The 24,912-nt window shown below is 39.8% G+C and overlaps 1 protein-coding gene across 1 annotated transcript; it reads right to left on the bottom strand.

Moving 5' to 3' along the window:
* Positions 1-9,821: 9,821 nt before the first annotated feature.
* Ca3 (carbonic anhydrase 3) lies at positions 9,822-19,966 on the bottom strand. The gene is made up of 7 exons (XM_090339016.1): positions 19,860-19,966; positions 18,941-19,138; positions 16,790-16,908; positions 15,203-15,295; positions 14,189-14,251; positions 12,553-12,708; positions 9,822-10,774 (listed from the first exon to the last, which is right to left on the bottom strand). Exons 1-7 carry the CDS (start codon positions 19,891-19,893, stop codon positions 10,655-10,657), a joined length of 783 nt encoding a protein of 260 aa, XP_090195142.1. The 5' UTR covers positions 19,894-19,966; the 3' UTR covers positions 9,822-10,654.
* Positions 19,967-24,912: the final 4,946 nt, after the last annotated feature.

Raw genomic sequence — 24,912 nt, 5'->3', positions numbered from 1 at the left:
TAATTCTGCTATGGTTTTTTTTTTTCTAACTAGAAAGATTTAACTTTTCTATAGGTAGTTGCACCTCTAGGGTTTTTAACAGGTGTCAGTGAATTCAAACAGGATGTCACAAGTTTAGGCTTCAAACAGAGTGGGAAGAAATATTAAGTGAGATGCTAAAATGTGAAGGTCATGCATTTTAAGCATTTTATGTTCCAGGGTAATTTCCACATGTGGCACCGTGCTATAATCTAATGAGTCTCCCCTCTCCTTACAGTGTCACTGCTCAACTGGAGATAATGTTTCCCTCCATATGACATTAACAATGTCTGGAGATATTTTGGGGTTTCTTCTTTCCTAGCTTGAGGAGACAGTATAAAACAGGCATCTAGTGGACTAAGATGCCATCAAACATTGCATAATTCACCAGAGCCCATTCCCCACGAAGACTGCTTTGGCCCAAAATATTACTTGTGTAGTAGGTCCTCTTTATTTGTGGTTTCAGATTCTGTGGATTGAAGTACCCATGGCCAACCATTGGGTTGAAAATACTCAATGAGAATGTCCAGAAATAAATAATTTTTGAGATCTCTATTGTACAGCAGTCAGATGAAACATTGGTTGTGTTCTGCTCTATTGCACGTAGAACATGAACTATCCTTCGGTTCACACTGTATGTATGCATTGCCTACCAGTTAGTGGCTCAGTGCTCTTGCTGGTTATCAACTGCTCAACTACAGTCTTACTCAGACAAACCTTTTTTTTTTTTATTTTTATTTAACAGTGACCCAGATAGTGTGAAACCAAAGAGATATTAGGGCATAAAATGAGTGGAAGGTTAACTGTGGTTATATGTGGCAATGCTGTAGGTAGATAGGAAAAGTAGTATGCTGGTACTTGATACTCTTTCACTGGGTATCTTGGTTTTACATCCTCAGACATCATGAGTGGGGGAGGGGAGACTGTAGTCAGGTTGTAAAACCCCATCATGAGAACACCTATAAGATAAAGGTCTAGAGATGCATCTCTGTACAGAACACTTGCCTTGCATGTGAGAGCTTCGGTTCCCAGCAATGAAAAAGAAAAATAATCTATCAGCTAATTCATTTTGCCCAAGGTCTGAGGGGAAAATTTATGTGTGCATCTAACACAATGTGAACCTTTGGATAGTGCTTTGCCAATCATATCCCCTTGTGTGAACAAGGGACTTGATTTAATGCGTTCGGTAGACAAGCAAACCAAAAAATGCTTCTCGGCAGTTTGAGATTATCTGGTTCTGTTGTTATTTGGTTGGGATTTTGTTTTTTGACTCAACCCATTTTCAATAATAATATTGCTGCTCCAATCATAATTGCTTGAATACATAGATGCTAGATTCACCACTTGGCTGAACTTGTCTTTTGATTATAAATCATCACCCGTATGGGGAATTTCTGACTTCCTTTTAGTAACAAGAACAAGCTAATGGTTTTTTTCCATGCAGGAAGAACTTCATCACTGCCAATTCAGTGTTAGGGACTGGAGTCTATAATCCTGTCAAAATATGGATGGGCTATGGGAAATAAGGAGGATTGCATTCCACGGCTTTGTTGTCTTCTCATCTTGTTCTTAATTGTAAAGCAGAAAAAGAGGTATGTGGTAGGCATGAAAAGATGTCTTCAACTTTTGAGCTGTTCAAAATTAGAATTTGGAGAAATAGAAGCACAGCATAGACACAAGGAAAATTGCTTTTGACTTTGAGTCCTCATGTTGTTTTCTTTATGTTTCTTTTACTCATATTATGTATTTGTGTTTTTACCACATTGCCCCAAATTTCCAAAATTATTCTCTGTAATTATCTTTCTCTCTCTCTTCTACCTGAGTATAGTATTTGAAACATAAATATACTGTTGAATAAGTAGATGAATGTTAATTTTTTGTGGACAAAAGGAACACAATAATGACTGTCACTTGATGTACAATACAGTGTTGTTTTCCTTCCTTCCTCCCTTCTTTCCTTCCCTTCTTCCTCCCTTCCCTTCTCTTCTTCTTCCTCCTCCTCCTCTGCTTCCTCCTCCTTCTCCATCTTTAGTTAAATAGTTATAACCAATCTAAAACCCACCAAGCTCAAGGTCAGATCCAGACCGTGAACACTATGTGTTATAGTGCACCTCTCCTAACTCATGACAGTCTTATTTGCTCTGTTTTGGTTAAGATTTGTATGGAACTATTGTATTGTACTCTGAATTAGTGCTTATTGGTGAGGCCATGAATGAAATAACAGAAAAGCAAAGTGGGAAACCACAGGACAGACTCAAGTAGACCAAGTGGAAGGAGACTCCACAGCCTGGCTTATCAGCAGACAACTCTGGCTCAGCGCTCTCCTCCAGGTCCTCCACACTTTTCAAGGTTTATCATGGGCCACTCCATGGCAGAAAGCAAATAAGAGTACCTGCATTCACAGTTAAAGATTTTTGCATGCTAAAATGATCTGTTTTATAATATAAAAGCAAAATGTTGTTGTGTGTATATATGTATATATATTTAATTCTACATTGGAAGATCATGTTCAAGAACTACCTCCAACTCTATTCAAAATAAGAATAGACATCACTGTTGGCCCAGATACCCAGCTGCCTCAGAGCTGTGTTTTTCAGGTTGACAGTCCCCAAGGTCCTAGTATCTGGTTTTCCTTCCCAGTGGCACTGATATCTCTGTGTAACACGCACAGCGTGCTGAGTCCTTTGCTCAGGCGTGATACTGATATGCCCTTCCCCTTCGGTGGCCAAAGCTGTGCTCACTACAATTTCTCTTGAGCAATGTGTGAGGGTTGCCAGGTGGTTTTCTGACCAACTTTGAGTCTCACATACTTGTCACTATTGCCTTTCAAAGGCATGAAATCCTTTCAAAGAGAGGGATTTTTGAAAAAGATTTCCACATATTTTAAAGGATATATAAAATATGAAATTACTATTATTGGTTTTTCTGTTTGGTTTTGGTTTTTGCCTAGCTGAACACATTATCTTCCAGTTGTGAACTTTCTTGTGTAAGCCTGTGGCTATTTCATAACTCCTCTGAAACTCTCCACTTCCCTTGGGGCCTAATCAATGTTTTATATCAATTAAGCTCCTAAGGACAAGAGGCTTAGTGTACCTCACAATCTTGACAACAGGCTCTTTGTTAAGGAAAACAAATTAAAAGTTAGAAATTAGACCTTCTCTTATGGAAGGTCATTAAATGAGGATGTTTACCTTGAGCAGCCACACATTTACAATCCGGGTCATGAGTTGAACCACAAAATGCCATCCCCAGCGCCCCCTCTCTCTCTATATGTATGTATATATGTGTGTATACGTATATATATATACAGATGCATGTATATAAGTATACATATATATGGAAAATATATGTTATGCTTGCACATATGTGTACATAATATATATGCATAATTTATATAAATGTAAGCATGTATGAATTATATATAAACATATATATGAATTTCTTGAGTTCTGGTAATTCATTATCTGAGGTAAAATTGTTTTTGTTTGTTTTGTTTTATACAAGCACTACAGCTATCACACACACACACATATATAATATATATATACATAATATATATATTATATATATATATATATATATATATATATTGCCAGTCCCGGGGCTTTTCCAAGACTAGAGCTCTACCACTTGAGCCATAGCACCATTTTCAGCTTTTTCTGTGCATGTGGTACTGAGGAATTGAACCCAGGTCTTTGTGCATGCTAAGCAAGCACTCTACTACTAGGCCAAACTCCTGGCCCCAGCTATTAGATATTTATTTTATTCCAGATATTATACTAAACAATTCAGATAAACAAATAAATAATGAACCTATAGGAACTTAAGTCTTATAAGAATAGAACTTCTCTTAGTTCTTTTTCTAAAAATATTTATTAGCAAAAATTAACTGTATAAATGCCCCCTTCCTCCCCTCCCCCCATCCCTCCACCAATCTTCAAGTACATTAAAAACTAAGCTATAGGTAAGAACTAATTGAAGGAACCTGCAGTTGGAGAAGGGTAAAAAATTTAAAATGCTTAGCTGTGATGAACTGACATGCATCTCTTAGAAATGTTTGTGTTTTGAAATCAGAAGTATGATACTTTATTGATCTCATGAGATGATTTTTGAATGAGAAAGGGTTCTAGAAATGGAGGAACAGGAATGAAAAGGCAGCAGTGGTACTCACTAGACACTGTTAAAAATGAGCTATACCACTTGGAGCTGGTAGGGAAAAACTGGGAGAGAAGGAAGAAAGGAGTGACATTGTCCAAAAAAGAAATGTACCCATTTTCTGACTTAGGTAACTGCAACATTACCTTTATAATAACAGTAATACATAAATAGGATTCTTTGTTACTGATATGGAGTTGCTATAAACATCTTTACACAGAAGTGAATTAAATGGAAAAGTGAAGTCATTTTTTTGTGAAACTGAAGGTTCACTTTTAGAAAAGTCAAAGCATGCGAATGAACTATGTCACTTAGTGTCATCAGCGTCTCATGTCATATCACATCATTGCCAGCCTCCTTCTTCAGTGTGCCTGTAGAAGCACGGGTGCTAACAGAGATAAACACCTGGGTAGAGAACCCTTTTCTCTATCTTCTGAAACATGCCTACTTAAGTTGTTTTTTAATTGAATTTTGGACATAAAAAGTGTTGAATATAAGCAAAATTTGTCCCTTTCCATGCACACTCTTTTCTAAACTTTACACAGAAACTTGGTTTGATCAAATAGATATTCATCCACACATAGTATATTCTAATGCTCCCAACAGTTCCTAAGCGAGGTGGGCAGTCAATATCTTAGAAATGTCAGCCATCCATTTTTCCATTCAGCAAATACCTTTATGTTCTCACAGGTTCCAGATTCTGACTTGACCCTAGTATCCCTGGAATACAAGATAAAGTTCTTACCTTCACAAAAACCTCACTTTCCCCTCTCATGCACACATCAGAAACAAATACAAGGCTGCAACTAGTTTTGAGGTATTTTCCTCAAGGTTTGTAGTGTTTGAGGTTTTTTTGTTTGTTTGTTTTTTTAGTTTTCAAATTATCTTTAAATGGTTGCACAAAAAATAGTTTCTATTTAAAACTAGTTTGTTTATTTATTTATTTATTGCCAGTCCTGGGGCTTAATGAACTCAGGGGCTGAGCACTGTCCTTGGGCTTTTTCAAGGCTAGCACTCTCCCACTTGAGCCACAGCACCGCTTGAAGCTTTTTCTGGTATGTGATACTGAGGAATTGAACCCAGGGCTTTGTGCACACTAGGCAAGCTCTTTACCACTAGGCCATGCTCCTGGAACCTAAAACTAGGTTTTAATAAGGCTTATGATATTTTAAGCATCATGCGTTACACATTTAAGTTTGCATCCTGCAAATTAAAAAAAATAAGCCTGAGAGACTTTAAAATTATTCTTCTATTGCTGGTAAGTGATGAGTGACAGAAATGAAATTGAAAACTAAGTTTTATTTGCTGTAAGTTTATCCTCATTACTCCTCTTCCCGACACACACACACACACACACACACACACACACACACACCAACAACAACAACAACAACAACAACTCTCATTACACATAGCATTTAAATATGGTCTTGTTACACCTAAATTAGAACCTAAAGCAAGTGCTCAAGCCCCTATATATAAGCAGTGAACTATGGCCTGCAGCACCAATGGGTCCTGTTCTTAAATTTCTGCGTGGCTACACAATCTTCTTTCCCTTTGCCAGCCCCCTTTTGGAGTCTGCTCCAAGATTGGGTACCCATCAAGTCCGTCCTTCCTTAAGCTACTCATCATACACAGAGGAAAAATTATGAATTCTGTGAGTCTCCTAACTTCAAAGGCTTCTGTTGATGTAATACTTTCCTGGGAATCTGGGCCCTGAGGGAATTACTTCTCTTAAACAAATGTGTTCCAAAGCATCCACATTTCAAATGAGTCTGCGAATATGATTAAAATGTATGTGTGAGCGAGTTGGAACAGAGAACATGTGCACTTCATGGGCAAAATATTTTCCCTGTAGTTCCATCCTTCTCTACCTGGGAATGATTTCGACACCAGAGAGAATTGGGTTCCCTGTTTACTGCTGAGGAGCTTCTCACCTGGCTAAAATTAGCTTTTAAATCACTGGGCTCTGGGCCGCTGCAGTGCGTCAGGTCCCCTGTGGCTGCGCACTGAACCCCGCCCTTGCCTCTCAAGATTGCCTGTGATTATCTACCTGGTCCAGTCGTCAGGTGGCTGCTCCCACTCAACATCTCGCCTCCGCCCTTCCTTCATTGTCCCTCCAGAGAGTCCTTTAATCGTGGATTTCATGCCTAGACTGTCCTTGTGTTCAATTAGAGTTGAATCATGCTGAAAGTTGAATCCTCTTTCCCAGATGGGACTTGTGCCTCTTCCTGAGCCATTCTGGTTTTATGACATGCCCAGACGAGCTCAAAATTAATTTCATGGCAGGAGACTTTCTGTATTTACTATCATGACAGATCATTTTCCACTTCACACAGCACTCAGAGGGACTCTGTTTCATCAACATTTGAAAGTCAATTTCAAAGGGATGGCTACATTTTCCAATTTCAGCTCTTTTTCTGACTACATGATATGTGGATTCATGATGCTATAACTAAATTAAAAAGTCTAAAATAAACCATTATTTTTTTCTGTAAAAGATATTATTGAGTAGTTTCAGTTTAACATATCAGTTTATAAGTACAAAGAATCTTCAGTGAGGTAGAACTAACCTCTAAGAGTTCACTCCACTTGACAGTGGTGGCAGACACCTATACTGTCAGTACCCAGATGGCTGAGACAGAAGGACTATATATTCTTGGTAAGACTAGAGCACATAGCCAGGCCCTGTCCTTTTCCCCTGCACCCCTCCCACAAAAGAGTTAACCCCTAATGAGAACTATGTCTGAATGACTATTCTAAGTGGCCTTCATGTAGAGCTCACTTGATTCTTACAACCACCCTCTAAGCAAGAAGTTATGCCTATTTGCAAAAGAAGAAATGAGCATGTAGAAATTAAGGTGACCAATGTGCATATCCAGTCAAGGTTGGCACCTTAATAGAACTGAGTTCCAAATATAACTTTCAAATGCTTATTTCTCATTTATTTAAGTTTTAGCTCAATAACTAGTATTCTTTTATCCTCCAGGCTTCATGTTGAGCAACGATAATTTTCAAAAGACACTGCTATCTTTTCTTTTGTTAATATTAATGACTAAGAGAAACTTTTTACAATTTTATTGTCAGGATAATAATGTATAGAGAGGTTACAATTACATTCATCAAAGAGAAACATTTTTAAAAAGGAAATAATGTAATTTTCATTTCTGTCCTAATTTGTAACTACTTTGGAAATAACAGTAAAAACACACACAGCATGGCTTTTGTACCCATCATTTTTTCATATATTGTAATTTATAGAAGGGTTACATTATATTCATCATATAGAAGGTACATTACTTCACAAATATTGATATCCTTTCTCATGTCATGGTCCTTTTTGTACCCATCATTTTTGTAGTTATTTTGCTGCCATCTAGTGTCCTAAAGGAAAATAACATGATTAACATGATAACATGAGAATGCCTTCTCATTGGCATTTTAAGAAATTACCCTAATTTTTTTCTTCTAAATCACTAAACTTGAAATTTTTAAAGGCTGATTTTTATCTTGTTTTTCCCCCTCTGGCAAATAATATGCTCTTGTCAAGAGCTCAGCTTTTAGTATCGAACAAGAAGGCATTTGGAGAGAAACTAGAATGAATTAAATTTCTATCAATATGGTATTTAATGCATTTTGGACCCCATGTACTTTTTTTTTTGCCAGTCCTGGGCTTGAGCTCAGGGCCTGAGCACTGTCCTTGGACTTTCTCAAGGCTAGAGCTCTACCACTTGAGCCTAGCACCACTTCTAGCTTTTTTTTTTCTATGTATGTGGTACCGAGGAATCGAACCCAGGTCTTCATGCATGCTAGGCAAGCACTTTAACCACTAGGCCAAACTCCCGCCCCCCCATATACTTTTATACTAATTTTATTTGTGTAAATTCTTATTCAGGCAAATGATGTATTAATGTCAACAATTAAGTTTGTTCATAGTTGGGCAATGGGTGTGTGTAAAAATGATTATTGTTAGACACCAAAGTCTTATTTTACATGGTCTATTTAGAATTCTTCGAATCTGTTGCAAAAAGCCACTAATTATACATTTGAAATGTTCTTTTAGATCAAGAGAACTAACTTATTCACTTTTTCATAATATAAGCCATTTCCAATTTAAAAGGGAAATAGTCATATTTACCCTCCTATTAGTATACCATATTCTGTAAATTCAGTCTGCTATTGCCCCATGTATAAGCTTATAAACATGCACTCACCTGAATAATAGGAAACATTAATTCCAGATTCTGTCTTATTTTGAAATGTGAAGACATGGGAAAGACAATGTTCTGACAAATAGCAACTGGAAGATGTCAGAGCCTTTCTGTTTCAGCAGCCATGCCTCAGTAGCCTGTGATTGTCTGAAGAATGATTGTTTCTGCACTGGGAAGATCAAAGGCAAGTATATCTCCACCATCCCAGGCCACATTTGTGAAATCAGGGGAAGTTTGGGAAGCAGGTTAAGTTGGCTGAAAATTATCAGCACCAGTGACTACTCAGAATAAGTTCTGCTAGGAACTTCCCCACATCAAACTCAAGAAGCTAATTTTCTAAGAAGGTTTGAAATAATCAAGATGCATAATAACCAGTATTCACAATAACCGTTCTGAGTAATGTGTGGTTCAAGAAGAAGAGTAAATTTCCCAGCTGCCCCTCTGTGCATGATATTATGAATTCACCCAGAATTCACTGAGTGTTTATCACGTTCAAGACATAGCATGAGGGGATATGATGAATGTCAGTGAGTGAGAATCACACCAGCGCCCTGGTTAAGCTTATGGTCTAGGGACAACTCCTAGGATCCAGTGTTTTCCCAGCCTGTGTACTAGAATCAGAGCCACTTCCACTTCTAAGTGGCATCCGGCCATATTCCTGCCCCACACAGAGTGAATCCTGGATATGCAATGCACTAACACGATTATGTAAGTACCCTGAGAGAATCAGCATGGGTATTAACACTAATGATCAAAGCTCCAAACCATTTAAATTTCAAGGGATTTAATTAACACAGCCACTTCCACTGACCAACCTGGTTTTGCTTCACCCAAGTGGTAATCTATTAAATAACAGAAGCCTCGCAGGACTCTGTCATGTGACTTGGCTTTTAGCATCTCAGGACTCTCCTGACCCAATGCTATTTTCCATTCCTTATCGTAATGAACTTATTATTGCAGTTTTCTGAAGTAGTTAATGTATTATTCAATGAGGAAATAAAAGATGATAAAGGCCACTAACTGCAACATTAGACTTTAAGTGCAGTGATTATAAATGTTTGAAAGGTTTAAACATATGGACTTTTGTATTGTTGGCTAGTGTTATCCCACAGCATTTTTTCTTTCAAAAAAAATGACTTAAAAAATGACATAAAAGCTACTGTCAGGCTGGACTCCATGTTCATAAATAGAAGTAATCCTAACCAACTTTGCAGCCTCTGGTAATTATTTTATGCTCACAGATTTTTGGTGTCTATTCCTCTGATACAGTGTTGTTGTCACTTAACTACTTTGCTTTCTAGGGACTGTAATATCTCAACACAGACTTTGAGTCCTTTATCAAATTTATAAAGTTTATTGTTCTCTATTTTACTTCAATTTTGCTACATGTGATGCTTTCCCCATTTAAAACGCACACATTGAAAACACCTGAGCATATGGCTTTCATCTGTGTCTTTATTGGTATTGATGATCAGCACAACTACTTCTGCGGCATGTAATCTTGTCCATTCCTTCTAGTCTAGATATTGTTCATTCCACCCTCAAATTCCAAAAGTATCACACACAGCTTTTATTTTAATAGGCATGCAGAGATTAAAGTAGTGAAATAAAAAAAAATAAGTGGCCCTGCTTCAGGTAAAGAAAACCATCTCTATGAAGAAGAAACTCAATCACTGGATCAACTTATTCTAAACCAATTGGTCCTACTGTGTTTTCCCGATAATCGAAGCCAGAGTGGTAGAAGCTGTGGCTTGAGTAAGTAATGAATTTCTTGCTGGTATTAGGGAAGAGGTAAAACACACGATCAGTTCAGTTCCTTGTGTTTACGACCATTTTAATCTGTAGCTGATGCTACGTGGTCACCATACATCTCTATCCCCACATGCAGACTTACTACTTCTGAAAACTGGACAAATCACAGTAGGACAACAGGAAACATGAGGTTCTGGGAAATGTAAGATCCAGAACCCCCCAAAAGGCACTAGCTATTCTCTCCTTTATCCTCCCGTCTGTTTCTTCTCCATCAATATCTTACTAGAAATACTGTCTTATAGAAAAGATGATTATTACAAAGGCAATGTGTGAATATCATGCTTCTGTATTAGGTTGTGTCAGCATAACTGTGATACTTGGTGACATCATCCACATGCCTCTTTTGCTGTGGAAAGAAAATGAAATATATTCAGAGGGAGGAGCACCAGAAAGAGGCGATGAACCACGCTCTCCAGGGACCAGGTTTCCTTCCATGAAGAGGGCAAGATTCCATGGCCTCATTTGAAGGAGGCTCTCACCACCCTGCCCTTGATGGGCTGTGGGGGGCGCCAGTTCCCCACGAGGGGCACCGGGGGCTCATTTTCAGCACTGGAGAAAATACTGCGCAGCTTCGCCATCTACAAAGGGAAAGGGCAGATCATTAGCAAGGCTTTTTACCCAGTGGGCACACAATGCCACCAAGTGAGAAGTCACTGGCTTTCTAAAAAGTACAAGCAAGAAATGAATCCTGTGCCAGTACCCAGTCAGAGCAGCTGGCTCTAGTCCAGAACATATTTTTTTTATTTTTATTTTATTTTTTTTTTTTTGCCAGTCCTGGGCTTGAGCTTAGGGCTTGAGCACTGTCCTTGGACTTTCTCAAGGCTAGAATTCTACCACTTGAGCCTCAGCACCACTTCTAGCTTTTATCTATGTATGTGGTACCGAGGAATCGAACCCGGGTCTTCATGCATGCTAGGCAAGCACTTTAACCACTAGGCCAAACTCCTGGCCCCAGAACATATTTTTTTTAATTTGTAAAACCTCCCCTCCTTTATTTACTCCAAGATCATCAGTGCACTGTGATCAAATTCTTTCTCTCCTGAATTCCTTCTGAATTTTAATTTGATGAAGCCATGAGGAAAATTTACCACATTACTGCAAATATGAATAACTTAGTTTTCCACTGTGTAACTGCACGGAGTCAATTATTTTGAAAGAGCAGAAAGAAAGTAGAGTCTATATTTTAAATCTTAAACTTTTTCCTTAAAGCATAAGAAAGTGGAAAATCCCATTAATAATATTGTGTTTTGATAGCAAAATGTTTTTAGCTTTGTCCTTGAGAAAGTTTCATTTCTTTTTCAAAACAGTCGTATCCACAATGTAGGCTATTAGATACGATTTGTGGTGTGTGTGTGTGTGTGTGTGTGTGTGTGTGTGTGTGTGTGTATGTGTGTTAGTCCTAGGAATTGAACTCAGGACGTGAACACTGCCCTGGAGCTTCTTTGGCTCAACACTAGCACTTGAGCCAAAGCACCACTTCCTGCTTTTCTGAGTAGTTTATTGGAGCTAGGAGTCTCATGGACTTTTCTGCCCTCGCTGACTTCAAATTGCAATACTTAGCTCTCTGGAGCCACCAGCACCCAGCTTAGCTGTGATCTTTTGATTAAAAGAATGTTAATGTTTATATTTGGGTCTTATGTCTTAGGCAAGAGACAGGATGATGAACAGATTTTGCTATTAGAATGAACCTGCTGCAGGTTCTAAGATGCTTCCCCATGTTATTTTCCAGGTCTCCACCCACTTGGTTCCTCACAAATGATTTTTCCTTGAATGCCTCTCAGTCACCATTGCTGGCACATTCTTTGGATGAACAGAAATAGCAGAGGTCTGAGAAGAGGGGCTGAGAACCATTGCAAGACAGAGCAGCACTGGAATGAAGATCTTACACTTGGTTGCATTCGTGGTAAACCCCTTGATCTTTCTGAGTCTTCATGTATTTATGGGTTAAGCTGGAGAATTACAATACTCTTCATGAAGATATTAAATCTTTTCCAATTCCTTTTACCTTCCCAGGCTTGAATTTGCTGTCCTATCTCCTAACCAATGCTTAGAATCTGGGGGCATTTCTAGTGAACAAAGACTCATTCACGTGCAGCTAAACCCATGAATAGTCAGTCATTGTTTATGATTATAAATCGCTTTGAAGCCATTGCATTTATCTAGGTGCCTTTGGGGAGCCCAGTTTGAGAAAGATGGAGAAGTTGAGTAGAGGTCATCAGGGTAGCTGATGTCTGCAGTGGAACATTTCGGTGAGCACCTGCTTATCAGCTACGTGTTTTCAATGCAGCATCTGGAAATGCTACAGCCAGTTAGCAATGCGTGTCCAGATGTTCACAGGGCTCTGGCTGCTGCTTACCTGGTCAGAGCTTACAGTCATGGGCTCCTTCAGCAGCAGCCACACGATGCATTCCTCACAGGGTGGGGTGGTGAAGGAGCCATGATAGGTCCAGTAGTCCCGGCAGGCAGGGAAGAGGCAGGATGGATCAAAGTGGGTGAAGGGTGCCTCCTTACCCTAGAAGAGTATAGGCCACACACCATGAGCGGGGCATAAACTCCACCCTTCTCCAAAGTCTCACTGTTTAGCCAAATAAGAGTCCAAATGCGATAAGAAAAAAACCAACTTTGTTTCTCTATTTCTGGTGGTGCTGGAATTTGAACTCAGGCTCTCCTACTTGCTCCAGGCAATCTACCACTTGAGCCACTCCACCAGCCTTTTATTGTGTTGGTTTTTTGTTGAGATAAAGTCTGGCTTTATACCCATGCTGGCCTGGAATTTTACTCTCTTCTTCCCTGGGTTAACAGATTTGCACTAGTGCAGCCAGGCATTGGGTGAGATAGTCATGTAAACTTTTCCCCCACCAAAATTGGCCTTGAATCATTATTTTCTAAGATCTCTACTTTCCAAGTAGCTAGAATTATTATACACTTGATCCATTCTCAGAATGTTGTAATATAAAACAGAACATTGTGATAAGTTTCAGGCCTTTCAGAAACAAAGGGCCAAGGGATGGGAGCCTCGTTTTTAATGTTGTAACTTAATTTAGTACAATCATTGTAATATCGCATGCTTTATTGTTTTGTTTTGTTTTATGGGTTATGGGACTTGAACTCAGCCTGGGAGCTGTCCCTGAGCTCTTCAGCTCAAGGCTACCTACCCTTGAGCCAAGCCCCACTTCCTGTTTTCTAGAGGTTAGTTGGAGATAAAAGTCACAGGTCCTTCTGTGCCTGAGCTGGCTTTGAACCTTGATCCTTAGATCTCAGCCTCCTGAGTAGCTAGGATTACAGGCGTGAGCCACAGTGCCTGGCCATGCTTTGTTTTTATTCTTAGTAGAATTATAACTCTGCCACTTCTTATAAGTGCAAACTCATGCTGGATCTGAAATATCCCCATATTATTTCATATAAGTTCAAGTTTTGGTTCTTGATGATCATTGCTTGTATTTTTATTAAATGTTAACTTCAGAATACTTCTGATGGTAAAATTTAACAGTGGCTGACTAGAATAGTTACAAAGACAACTAAGATTTGTTAGCTAGAAGAGTCACTGTAGAGATTTAAAACACAAGGGTCCGCCTGCAGAAAGGCAAAACTAGTGCTAACAAGACCAACTTTAAGCTGCAATCCCAGCACTGAGGAGGCTGAGTCAGGAGGACCGAGAATTAGAGGCCAACCTAGGAGACTATCTCAACAAACAACAAACAAAACAAAATGGAAAAGACCAGCCTTGTTTGTGACACTGTGCCCCTGTGTGGGTAGAGGGAGGCCAACCTCTTCCTTTCTCCTTCACCTACTACTTTAACAGAGGCATTGTCTGATAGGCTGAGACAATCAGATAAAGTAATGTTTGAAATCACCTTGAAAGTTCTTTACATAAACAAACATAATGGCATTTAGTTGTATATCACCAACTTAATGGCAGACTACATGAAAATGCAAAAGAAAGTTGGTGAATTCTGCTTTCTGTTTGAAAAGGGAGAAATGATTTCTTTTACCTTTGTTTTAATTTTATCCAGTGCATCAAGAAGAAGCTGGAACTCGCCTTTCTCACGTCCTATCTATAAAGAAAACAGAAATCCAACATCGTTTTTTTCCTTCTCCATAATTTACAGTGATCTTACAAACTGATTTTGATCTATGCACATGTAACTAGTGTTTATAAATCTGCAGAATATCTTGCTCCAGGCAAAACATAAGTTTGTTTCTCCTCCCAGATTTTAGAGTACACATTTTCTGATCTAAACTTGGACTCCAGTCCTTTGAAGTACAAAACCACAAAATTACATGTTGATCTAATTCTGTGTCCTTGACCTTCTCTTTACCATCTATCCACTTTTTCCCCCATAGAGTTAACACTAAAATAGACTCATCTATCCCAAAGTAAATGCATTCTCTTTTGTCTTAGGCCTCATCCTGCTGCATTCTAGCCAGCACCAAAAGTGACCCAATGGATTTAGAACATGAAGCACATTAGGTCACTCAAAAAGAAAGAAGCCAGATTGTCACTTGTGCCTTAAAATCTAGATTACGTTACTAGTAAATTTATGTGTTAATGACACTAAGTCCTCTTTAAACCAAGGCTGGCTGAACAACACACACATTCCTGGTGCTATCTTAGCCTGGGACCACGTGGGTCCAGGCTACCTTAAGCCGAGGGGATGTGCAGCCAGCCACTTGGCCTCACAGAAGTTCTCAATGTGGCTTTTCTGGTTTCCAGTGTAGCCAAAATGGAGTAGTGGGAAAAGATAAAGCACCCCCACTCCTGCCATTGCCTCCATTACCACAATCCCTGACAGCCTGTGTTACACACACACACACACACACACACACACACACACACACACACACACACACACAGAAGAGAGAGAGAGAGAAAGAGAGAGAGAGAGAGAGAGAGAGAGAGAGAGAGAGAGAGAGAGAGAGAGAGAGAACACTCATGTCTTTCTAAGCATTGATAAGGAACTAAATTTTTAAAGAAACAACACACATGCAGTTACTTTTTACCTTACCTTCAGAAAAATGCCAATCACAGCAACTCCATCAGGTTGCTTCAAGGCTTCCCCAAAAGTGTTATACTTTGGATTCCAGTGAACCAAATGGAGCTAAAATAACAAAAAGCAGCTTATAAGGTAAATCCCAGAAATAAGGAATTGGGTTCCAAATTATCTACAATAGACTTCAAAAAATATGTCATCTAGGGCCGGGAGTTTGGCCTAGTGGTAGAGTGCTTGCCTAGCATGCACGAAGACCCGGGTTTGATTCCTCGGTACCATGTGCATTAAAAAAAAAAAAAGCCAGAAGTGGTGCTGAGGCTCAAGTGGTAGAGCTCTAGCCTTGAGAAAGTCCAAGGACAGGACTCAGGCCCTGAGCTCAAGCCCAGGACTGGCAAAAAAAAAAAATGTCATCTAAAGATTGTCACCTGATCCTATCATAGAAGTAACACATTTGTACATATTAACATGCAATAGTTGTGTGAAAATGTTCATGTATCTCCCTTTACCCAGAGCTCTAGATCCTGGTGGCAACCTTATCTTAATTTAGAACATGAGCACCAGTTAAAGTTAATCGAGTTTCCCATATTGAGTTACTCAGATGGCAAGAGAAGAGTTTTTCAGTAGTTACAAAATATCCCATTCTGGATCAACAGGGTGAAATAATTCCATGCACAGAGGTCAAATTCAAAGCCTTTGCCACATCTGGAAAAAGTCTTCTCATCTTTTCCCCTTTGTGGGGGAAGCTCTTCTCAATGATTATCTTGCCATCAGCTCGCTAGCTGGGCTGCAGGGATGATTACAGGCAAGTACTCTGGGTTGCTTTGAGTCTAACCAACAATTCAGCATCCAAATGATTCCACTAAAGAGAGTGTTCACAAAGTACTTAGAGGTTCTTGTCCCTGAATCCATGCTGACCAGAACCTGACCTTGCAAAGACTGAGTTAGGGAAAGAAAATCAATTCTTACTTCTAGGGCAGAGATTCCCACTCACAGGGGTCGCTTTGTAAAGAGAATGTGTAGAGAATGGGTCTCATGCTCTTTGTGATTTGCTGCCTTGACTCCAGCTATCCTCCCTGAGAGATTAGAATGTGAGCAATAGCAGATGCTATTGATTTATTCTTGTGAAGGAACTGCATGGATATGTAAAAAAAATGATGATGAACTCTGAAGCAAAGCTGCATAAAAGAAAATAAAAATACACCAGTTCTAAACTCATTGGCTATATGCCTCTGATATACAACTTACCTGTGCCTCAGTTGCCTCATCCTTCAGCCCTTGCATGGGGTTGCTGAGGGAATCAAGTGAATGAACACATGTAGATATTAATGTGTTAACTATTCTGATAATTCTGTTTTGTTTTTGTTTTTGTTTGTGTTTTTGGTCAGGGCCCCAGACTTTAAAATCCACCAACAGCTATGTAGTTTCTTAAGATAACAATGACACTAGCTAGCATCATCTCACACTTTGAATCTACCCTACCATGCTTGACAGATAGTTTACCAATGTCAGTGGTAGATGCCGTTTTCTTGCTATGGTTATTGTATCTAATTTGTCCATTTCCACTCTGCAGGACCTAGAGTAGGTTAGGGAAATTTCTCCTACCTCTGCTGCATACTTGACTCCATCCACTGTGTGCTCAGAGCCATGATCATCTGAGGAGCCCCAGTGAAGATGAAACTGGCGAAGGCGGTATGGTCCAGAGAGAGGACCACCTCTCAGCACTACAAGTCAGATAAGAAGGTCAACAGTAAGTCCACATGACCTTTACAGAACTCTATACTACCACAGTGCTTTTATAGAAAAACCTTGAGTGGGAAAAGTGGTTGGCTTGCCGGGCACATGGATTCATTCCCAAGCTCTCTTCGCACACTAGAGAGTCTTGTAAAATAAAGTAAAAGTAAGAGATAATGAAGGTGCACACCCCCAAAGAACAGGTCAATAGTGATGGGTGCTGAGCAGATCTGGGCAGTTGAAAGCCAGATTAAATTGATTGAGACTCCATTCCTGGCTCCACCTTTAATAGTTGTGTGATCTCAAGCAAGTTGCTAAACTTCTCTGAACCTGTTTTTACATCTCTAAGAAGGCGATAATAATTTCACGCTTTCAGAGCTGCTGTGAAGATTAACTGAGATTACTACATTCCTTAACATGCTTACGCAGCTAGTGATGACTGTGTAGAAGGGAACGCCTTTGCCTGTCTTGCTGTGACTACACTTTTCTTAAGACGACAGAAAAGAACTCTCAACCACATCTAACTTACATGATGTCTCTCAAATCATCAGAAATGGAAATTTCATAAAACTTCTCTGAAAATTAATCAATGTGGACTGCTGGCAAGCTTGATAATTCTTGGTAATATCAACCTGGGCTTCATGCACAGACATTTCAATCTGTCACTTAATTTGGTCTCAATTCATTTGGCCAGGGAGTCATTTGAAGCTTCAGATAACTTCTAAGGGATATTGAGGACTATGTAGAAGCCCCGATATCAAGAGTTAGCAATACAAACTAGACCAAGATGATAATCAAAGGGTAACAGGGGGACCATGATGCAGTTGTAAAATAATAATTCCTGGCCTGCATGAGCTGGGTCATACAGGGAGGAAGTAATTTGTTTTATAGTTTCCTAATCTAGTCACTTGAATAGTTCTCATCTGAATATGAGCCCAATTTATTGGAATAAACCATGAAATATTGCTAATATTCAACTATTTTTTTCTTACAAAATGGTGCTTTCATGTGATACACCCTAATAAATGCTTCTTAATGTTGTTTCCTCCTCAAAATGGATCTTGATTAAAATGGTAAGGGTGGGAAAAAACAGCAACACGGAATTAGTATCTAAGAAGACATAAACATCTACCTTATACTTTGTTTGGAGCCTTTTCATAGGAAGGAATTATGACTATCATTCTTTGTTAGTGCACCGCCAACATTTTCCTTAGATAGTATGTCAACAGGAGTAATTTCAACTTGGTTAGAAATGTGGTTTTTTAGAAACACTTGTTGCACAACAACATTGGATAATTAAAGGGAGATCATTAGCTCACTTACGATGAAATAAAGTGTTGCTAATCAGCATTGTTGATTTCCCTGATTTCTTAACCAGCCCGAGTTAAACTTTTTAAATCATGTGACGTTTCCAGTTTCATATTCACAAGTAAGACCAAGAAGAAATGTGCAGAGGCTGCAGGGACGCTCATCAGAAGAGATTATTCAAATGAAGCCCATGAAAACACTGAAATCAAGTCATCCTTGCTGAAACAATGGCCTATTCTCTCCCCTGGATTGGCTTCTTCCCAGGTTCTAGGAGGTGGTAGGGAGGTGTTGCCCATTTGATTTCTTGCTTTCTACAATGGAATCTGGGGAACTTTCCAGTGGGAGCCTTACTCTCCAGACCAGGGTTTAAAAAAAAAAAAAGCACAAGAGCTCTCAGCTACAGTCCAGGAGTCTCCAAAGAATGCTAATATGAGTTGATTTTGGCCATCACTGCCCAATTCAGGGGTGCCTTGCCAGCGTTTAGCTTGGGCCTTGGACTATTTGCAGCAATTAAGTGATGAAAGGTAAGAGTGCAAGACATTCCTCTTCACGCACATCGTTCCTTACAACTAAAAGCCAACTTGAGTGTCATCTCCATTTTCAAGGATGAAGCACTCCCTCTGCCCACCAATTTTGTGCCTTTGTCATGAACTGCATTTTGCCAATGCAAACCCCAGAAGTGTCCACCTACCCCTACCTAAGTACTGTACTTACTCGACCTATCGTAAGTATCATCAAACACCACTCTGCAGGTCTTCCCGTTGTTCAGGATGGTCTTGGCAGAGCCAGGATCATAAGATGCTGACCACTGCTGCAGAGAGGGGTCATGCTTGATGTCTTTAGTATGCAGCTCAATGGGCGACTGTTTGTCCCCCTTGGCAATTGGATAAAGTTCATGCCAGTGGTCAGGACCTAGGAGAGAAAGTGAAGGGGAGATACTTAGCAGTACAACCCAATATCCTTTGCTAATTGATTAAACCAGCAAAATACACAGAGGTCAGACAGTGATTATGAAAGAGTTTAGGGTTCAGATTGGGCAATACCAGATAGCCATTTGAGACCGATGCACCCTTTTTTTTTTTTTTTTTTTGCTCAGAACACACCCAGAAATGATATTCTTTCTGCTGGCTCAGGAATGTGCCTAAAAGGCTCATTTGGGAAATGTTTGTTTGTTTTTTTTTAATTTCCTTGTGACTATAATTTCCAGGACAACCTATAGTCCTTTTACCATGAGTTTGGTAAAGGCTAGAGGCAAGGCAGAAATCTCACTCCAGCATCTGGCTCAGAGAAGGTACCCGGTTGCCTACCTCACAGATGAGGGTGCAATCAGACACCTAACTTAACTTGTTTTCCATCTCAGGTGAGGCAGGGTAATCTAAAGCCAGTTCCTGAGCTTCTCTGAACTTCTGTTTCCTGCAAGAATAATACTAAAAATCTAGGAGCGGGGAAGTGAGTGAGATGGACTTAATAGACCATCAGCACCAATACTTGAAAAGCTGTTAATTCACAGAAACGGGGGGGGGGTGCGGGGGGCTTTCCAGGTAGTCCCTGGAGTTCCCCCCTTTCTGAACAATCTCAGGGGCCACTCCAGCCGCATCCCGGACCAGGGTTCTAGGCTGCCCTCAGCACTCACCATTGTGGCTGGCGTAGCCCCACTCTTTGGCCATGCTTTCTTTTTCTGTGGGTGCTGGACGGCTCCTGTCTCCTCTCTCCTGCGTCCTGCACAGTCCCTGCGAAGACTTGTCTTTTTATAAGAGTCTCCAGTGCACTGCATGGCCTTATTAGGTCAGGGAGGGTGGGGCGGGGGGAGCTAAACTTCATGGTGGTGGGGGGAGAGGAAGGCAGAGTGGGGAAAGCCAATGAATTACAAGAGCTGGACAGCTGTCGAGGTGAGGGGGTGACAGTGGCAGAGCCGCACCCCCCCTCCCCGCCAGCCCCGCCTCTCCCGGGAATCAGGGATCTGGCCCTGTATCTCTTCCCCTGCCCCCCTCCTGCTAAAGCCAGAAGGCTTTCCACCAGTGCACAAGGGCGGGTGGTGGCTGGAGCCAGCAGCTCCCTCCCTCCCTTCATCTCTCCCTCCTTCCTCCTTCCCTCTCTCCCTCTGTCCTTTCCCTCCATCCACATTTGGGGGGCCTCCGGAGTGACAGAGTAAGGATGCAATGCTGTAAGCTGTGGGTAGCCACCAGGTAAAATGCTGCAGCTCGCAGTGCTGGCCGCTTCATTTCAGACATTGCTGGCTATGTCCCGACGCCTGGATGAGTTTATTTCTTGCCAGCCATCCGGTTGCCGAGGCTGGAAAGAACTCATGGGTTTCATCTTGCTTGGTCCTCTTGGCATTAAAAAAATAAAAATCTCAGAATATCCTAAGGGCAAAAGATGGGAAGGAGAAGCCAGTTATCCGCCCCATGCGGTGACCGTGACACAGGCGCCCGCTCAGGCGTGGCCAGCAGGCGGGACCCGGCTGTGCAGGATGCCTGCAGCTTGCTGGAAATCTTGGGGACACGGGACAGCAGTTGGGGCTAGCTTAGCCTTAGCTCCCGGGAGTACTGCCGGGGCATCTGAAGGCCACAAGATAAGTTACAGTCCTTCAAACATAAGGTTTCCCTCCCCAAAAAGGAATGAGAGATGGGGGGATACAGTTGACATAATCATTTTAGAAAATGGTTCCCCTTCTCAAATTGTTTCATAACACAAGGAACCACACACAAGGAGATGGTGCGGGCACAGCAAAAACAGAGTTGACACTGACTGGTGATAGTTACTTTTGAAGACAAGGTAGTAGGTAGATACTTGCAACTCTGAGAGCAGGTTTGCAATCTTGTGTTTAGTCCAGAATACATTTTTTTTTCCTTTTACACACAAGAAAGATAAAACGAATCTCGGTGTTTGTGTTGAATAAGCTTCTATAGAATACGTGCTCTTATGTACATCTACTTTCATCTGTAACCATGACATTTTACTTTGCGTCCTGCTATTATAAAACTTATCATGGCACAGATAGCTCATCCCTCAGGCATGTGAAAGGACTGACCGCACTCAGAACCTGGACGCCGGGGGACTCACTCCGTCATTCCCCAGGGTATTTTTGGGACCAGGGATTATTTGGCGCACACAATAGCCCTGTGGAATCAGGAACCTGGGCCGTCGGGTCGGGGGCGGGGAAGCAAGCAAACGCAGCAAAGCTATTGCCCTTAAGACTCTGAGTTCAAACTCCTCCACAGTGTGATCACAAAGTCTGCAGAGCTGAGGAGTTCCTGCTCCATTCATTGAATGGGGCCAGGATGCAGTGTGCGCTGCATTGTCTTCTGTTTCTATTACCTGTGACATTAATGGTATGAGTAAACTATCTCTGGTTCCAATACATTCTGTTGTTACTCTGGTGATTGTGGTTAGAAGATTGGTAACTAGATTTCAAGTTATTTGATATTGTAGCACATACAGGCAATGTTTTCAATAGTGGGTCTATACCAAAAAACAGTTTTGGAATTTGTCACGCAATTTACTGTTTAATGCATCAAATGAGAGTATCTTTTATGGTCATTTATTTTAGTTTTATGTTTATTTATTGTTTTATTTTTTAAATGTATGTATGTTTTTATTTTGTCAGTCCTGGGGCTTGAACTCTGGGCATGGGTGTTTTCCATGAGCTTTGTTTCTGCTCAAGGCTAGTGCTCTACCATTTGAACCATAGCACCATTCCCGTCTTTTTCTGAGTAGTTTATAGGAGAGATATAAGAGTCTCAGACTTTCCTGCCCAGGCTGGCTTTAAACTGCAATCCTCAGATCTCAATCTTCTGAATAGCTGGGATTAGATTGCAGGCACCCAGCTATGGGTATCTTTTAAAATGGACTGATTTGTAGTATGCACACTGAGAGAGTGCAAGAGAAGGGATTACAATTGTCCAAAAAGAAATGTACTCTTTACCTGACTTACGTAACTATAATACTTCAGTAAGTCACCTTTATAAAAACAACAATTTTTTCCATATATTTTTATTGTAATTAATAAAAGGGTTACATTATATTTGCCAGATAGAAGGTGCATTAATTCACACACATTAAAAACAATTTTTTAAGCAGTGTGCACAGTGGCACACAATTTAAATAACAAGTAAATAGAATTCACAAAGTGAAAATTTTAATATTTTAGATGGCTTGTTTAAAATGATGATTAGTATTTTGCTGTACTTTTATAACAAGTGAATTCTTAAAAACTACAACTTTAAGACAGTTTGTATCCATTTTATGTCAATTTCTATTGTGTAACATTACATTGCAATTATTCAGCAACCTCCTCTGAATACATCTGCAAATACATGTTTTTCCAAACCTTCATCTACAAAATTTAATCTCACTTAAGTGATTTATTCTAGCATATTGTTTTAAAATCCCTTATCAAAAGAGCAAAAACATAATTCTAAGTTGTTTTCAAGAATTCTGGAGCCAACTTGAAAGAAAATGGTTAAGTACACATTGAAATAAGGCCAAAAAAGAGTGATTAATGATTAATTGCAAATTTTCTACTAGGACAGTTCTGGTTGTGCCATTATTGGAAAATTGACATATTGAGTAATTTTCAGTTTTCCCTGAATGCAAAGCAGAGAACGCAAGAGAGAAGGAGAGAGGAGCCCTCAAGACAGAAAATTTCAGTAAAGAGAAATTTGTTGCAGGAAGTGGGTGTATGAAAACACAAGTTTCAAGTAGGTTGATGTTAAAATGTTCAATTTAATAAACATCAAGGAATAACACAGATATATTTTATTCATAAATTAGCATTTTATTCTACAATGATACCTTGTAGTATTACTAACTCAAGTCTTCTCTAAATTTATCACATTTTGCGTTTCTATTGTAATCATAAAAATCTAGTAACTTTCTTCTCATCCACTTATGAGATCAACACATAAATTCAGCTTTGAAGTTATTGCATAACTATGTACTACAGTTGTATTGCTTTCTATTTTTAGTAAGTTCAGTGACAGATACATGAAAATGACTTGTAAAAGTTAAAACTTTCCAAGTACCTAGTTAACTGCTGTATGTGTCAATAGTGTTGTCTTCCTTCTCTGCAGTCTTCCTTAAAGCTCAACTAACCATACTTTAAAGGAAAATGATAGGTCCAGTCCTGAGTTAGTCACCAGTGACAAGCTGGATCATTTGAATCAGATCTTAAATTTTGGCCCTATTAATAGTAAAGTTGCAGGAAATCAGCCAGAGTTTTTGTCCCGACTAGAATGTGTGGGACTGAGCTAATAATCACTCATCATCTGTGCATTCAGACTCAATCTTCAGAGTCCATAATACAAGCTATTTTCTTTCTTGACTTAGCATATAATCAGCTGCACAAATGATCACAACTGTGCCAAATGTGCCCCCAATCAGATTTACCTCCCCCACCATTTACCTGAATTCCCCTCCTGCTTCTTAAACTAACATCAACATGTTTGATTGTTCTATTTTTATACAAATCTATAAGGTGCTTCAACCATATTCACCTTCCTTCCTGGGCGGGTTCTATGTTTTGATTACTGTGAACATGGGTGGATAGGCATCTTGACTGTATGCTGATTTACAGTCCTTAGAAATGTGCCCAGGAATGGCACAGAAGGATCACATTATAGTTCTACCTAGGGTTTTTTTTTTTTTTGCCAGTCCTGGGCCTTGAACTCAGGGCTTGGGCACTGTCCTTGGACTTTCTCAAGACTAGAGCTCTATCACTTGACCCATAGCACCATTTCTGGCTTTTTTCTACATATGAGGTACCGAGGAATTGAACCCGGGTCTTCGTGTATGCTAGGCAAGTACTCTACCACTAGGCCAAATTTCCGGCCTCCTTTTTAATATATATATATATATATATAACTTTATTATTAAGGTATTGTACAGATGGGTAATGAATGCATTTCTTTTTTGGACAATTTCACTATCAAAATTTTTTTTTGCCAGTACTAGGACTTGAATTCAGAGTCTGAACATTATCCTTTGGCTTTCCTGAAGGCTAGAGCCCTAACACTTGGGCCACAGCACCATTTCTGGCTTTTTCTATGTATGTGGTACCAAAGAATTGAATCCAGGTTTTTGTGCATGCTAGGTAAGCACTCTACCACTATGCCAAACTGCTGGCCCTCATTATCTAATTTGTAAGGAACCTCTATACTGATTTCCATCATGGATGAACTAACTTACAGCCTTACCTTTAGTGTATAAAGTCCCCTTTGCTGCATCTTTTCCAGTATTTTTAAATATTGTCTCAGTGCTAGTCATTCTGCTTGGAGTGAGATGAAATCTGAATGTTTTGATTTTCACTTTTCTTATAGCTAGGGATGTTGAATATTTTCCCTATATTTATTAGCCATTTGTATTACTTCTCCTAGTAGTTTCCTGCTTAATATATTTTCTTAGGTTTCAATTGGGCAAATTAGTCATTCTGGGCTTGATTTTTTGGAGGGTTTAATATATTCTGGATGTTAATCTTTTATCTGGTATTAATCCTTTATCTGGTAAAGTTTTCTCCATTGGTTTTTATTTTATTCTGTAAGTCTTTCCTTTACAAGACAAGGGTGTATGCTCTCCCCATTTCTAAACAGTAAAGTACTAGAATTCTTAGCAAGAGCAATAAGACAAGGGAAAGAAATTAATGGGATATGAATAGGAAAAGAAGGAGTAAAATTTTCCCTGTTTGTAGA

This window comes from Megascapheus bottae, chromosome 9 (assembly GCF_031878675.1).
Source record: "Megascapheus bottae isolate mThoBot1 chromosome 9, mThoBot2.hap1, whole genome shotgun sequence".
Taxonomy (NCBI): Eukaryota; Metazoa; Chordata; class Mammalia; order Rodentia; family Geomyidae; genus Megascapheus; species Megascapheus bottae.
Note: the sequence above shows the minus strand (reverse complement) of the source record. Positions and strands in the feature narration are given on the sequence as shown.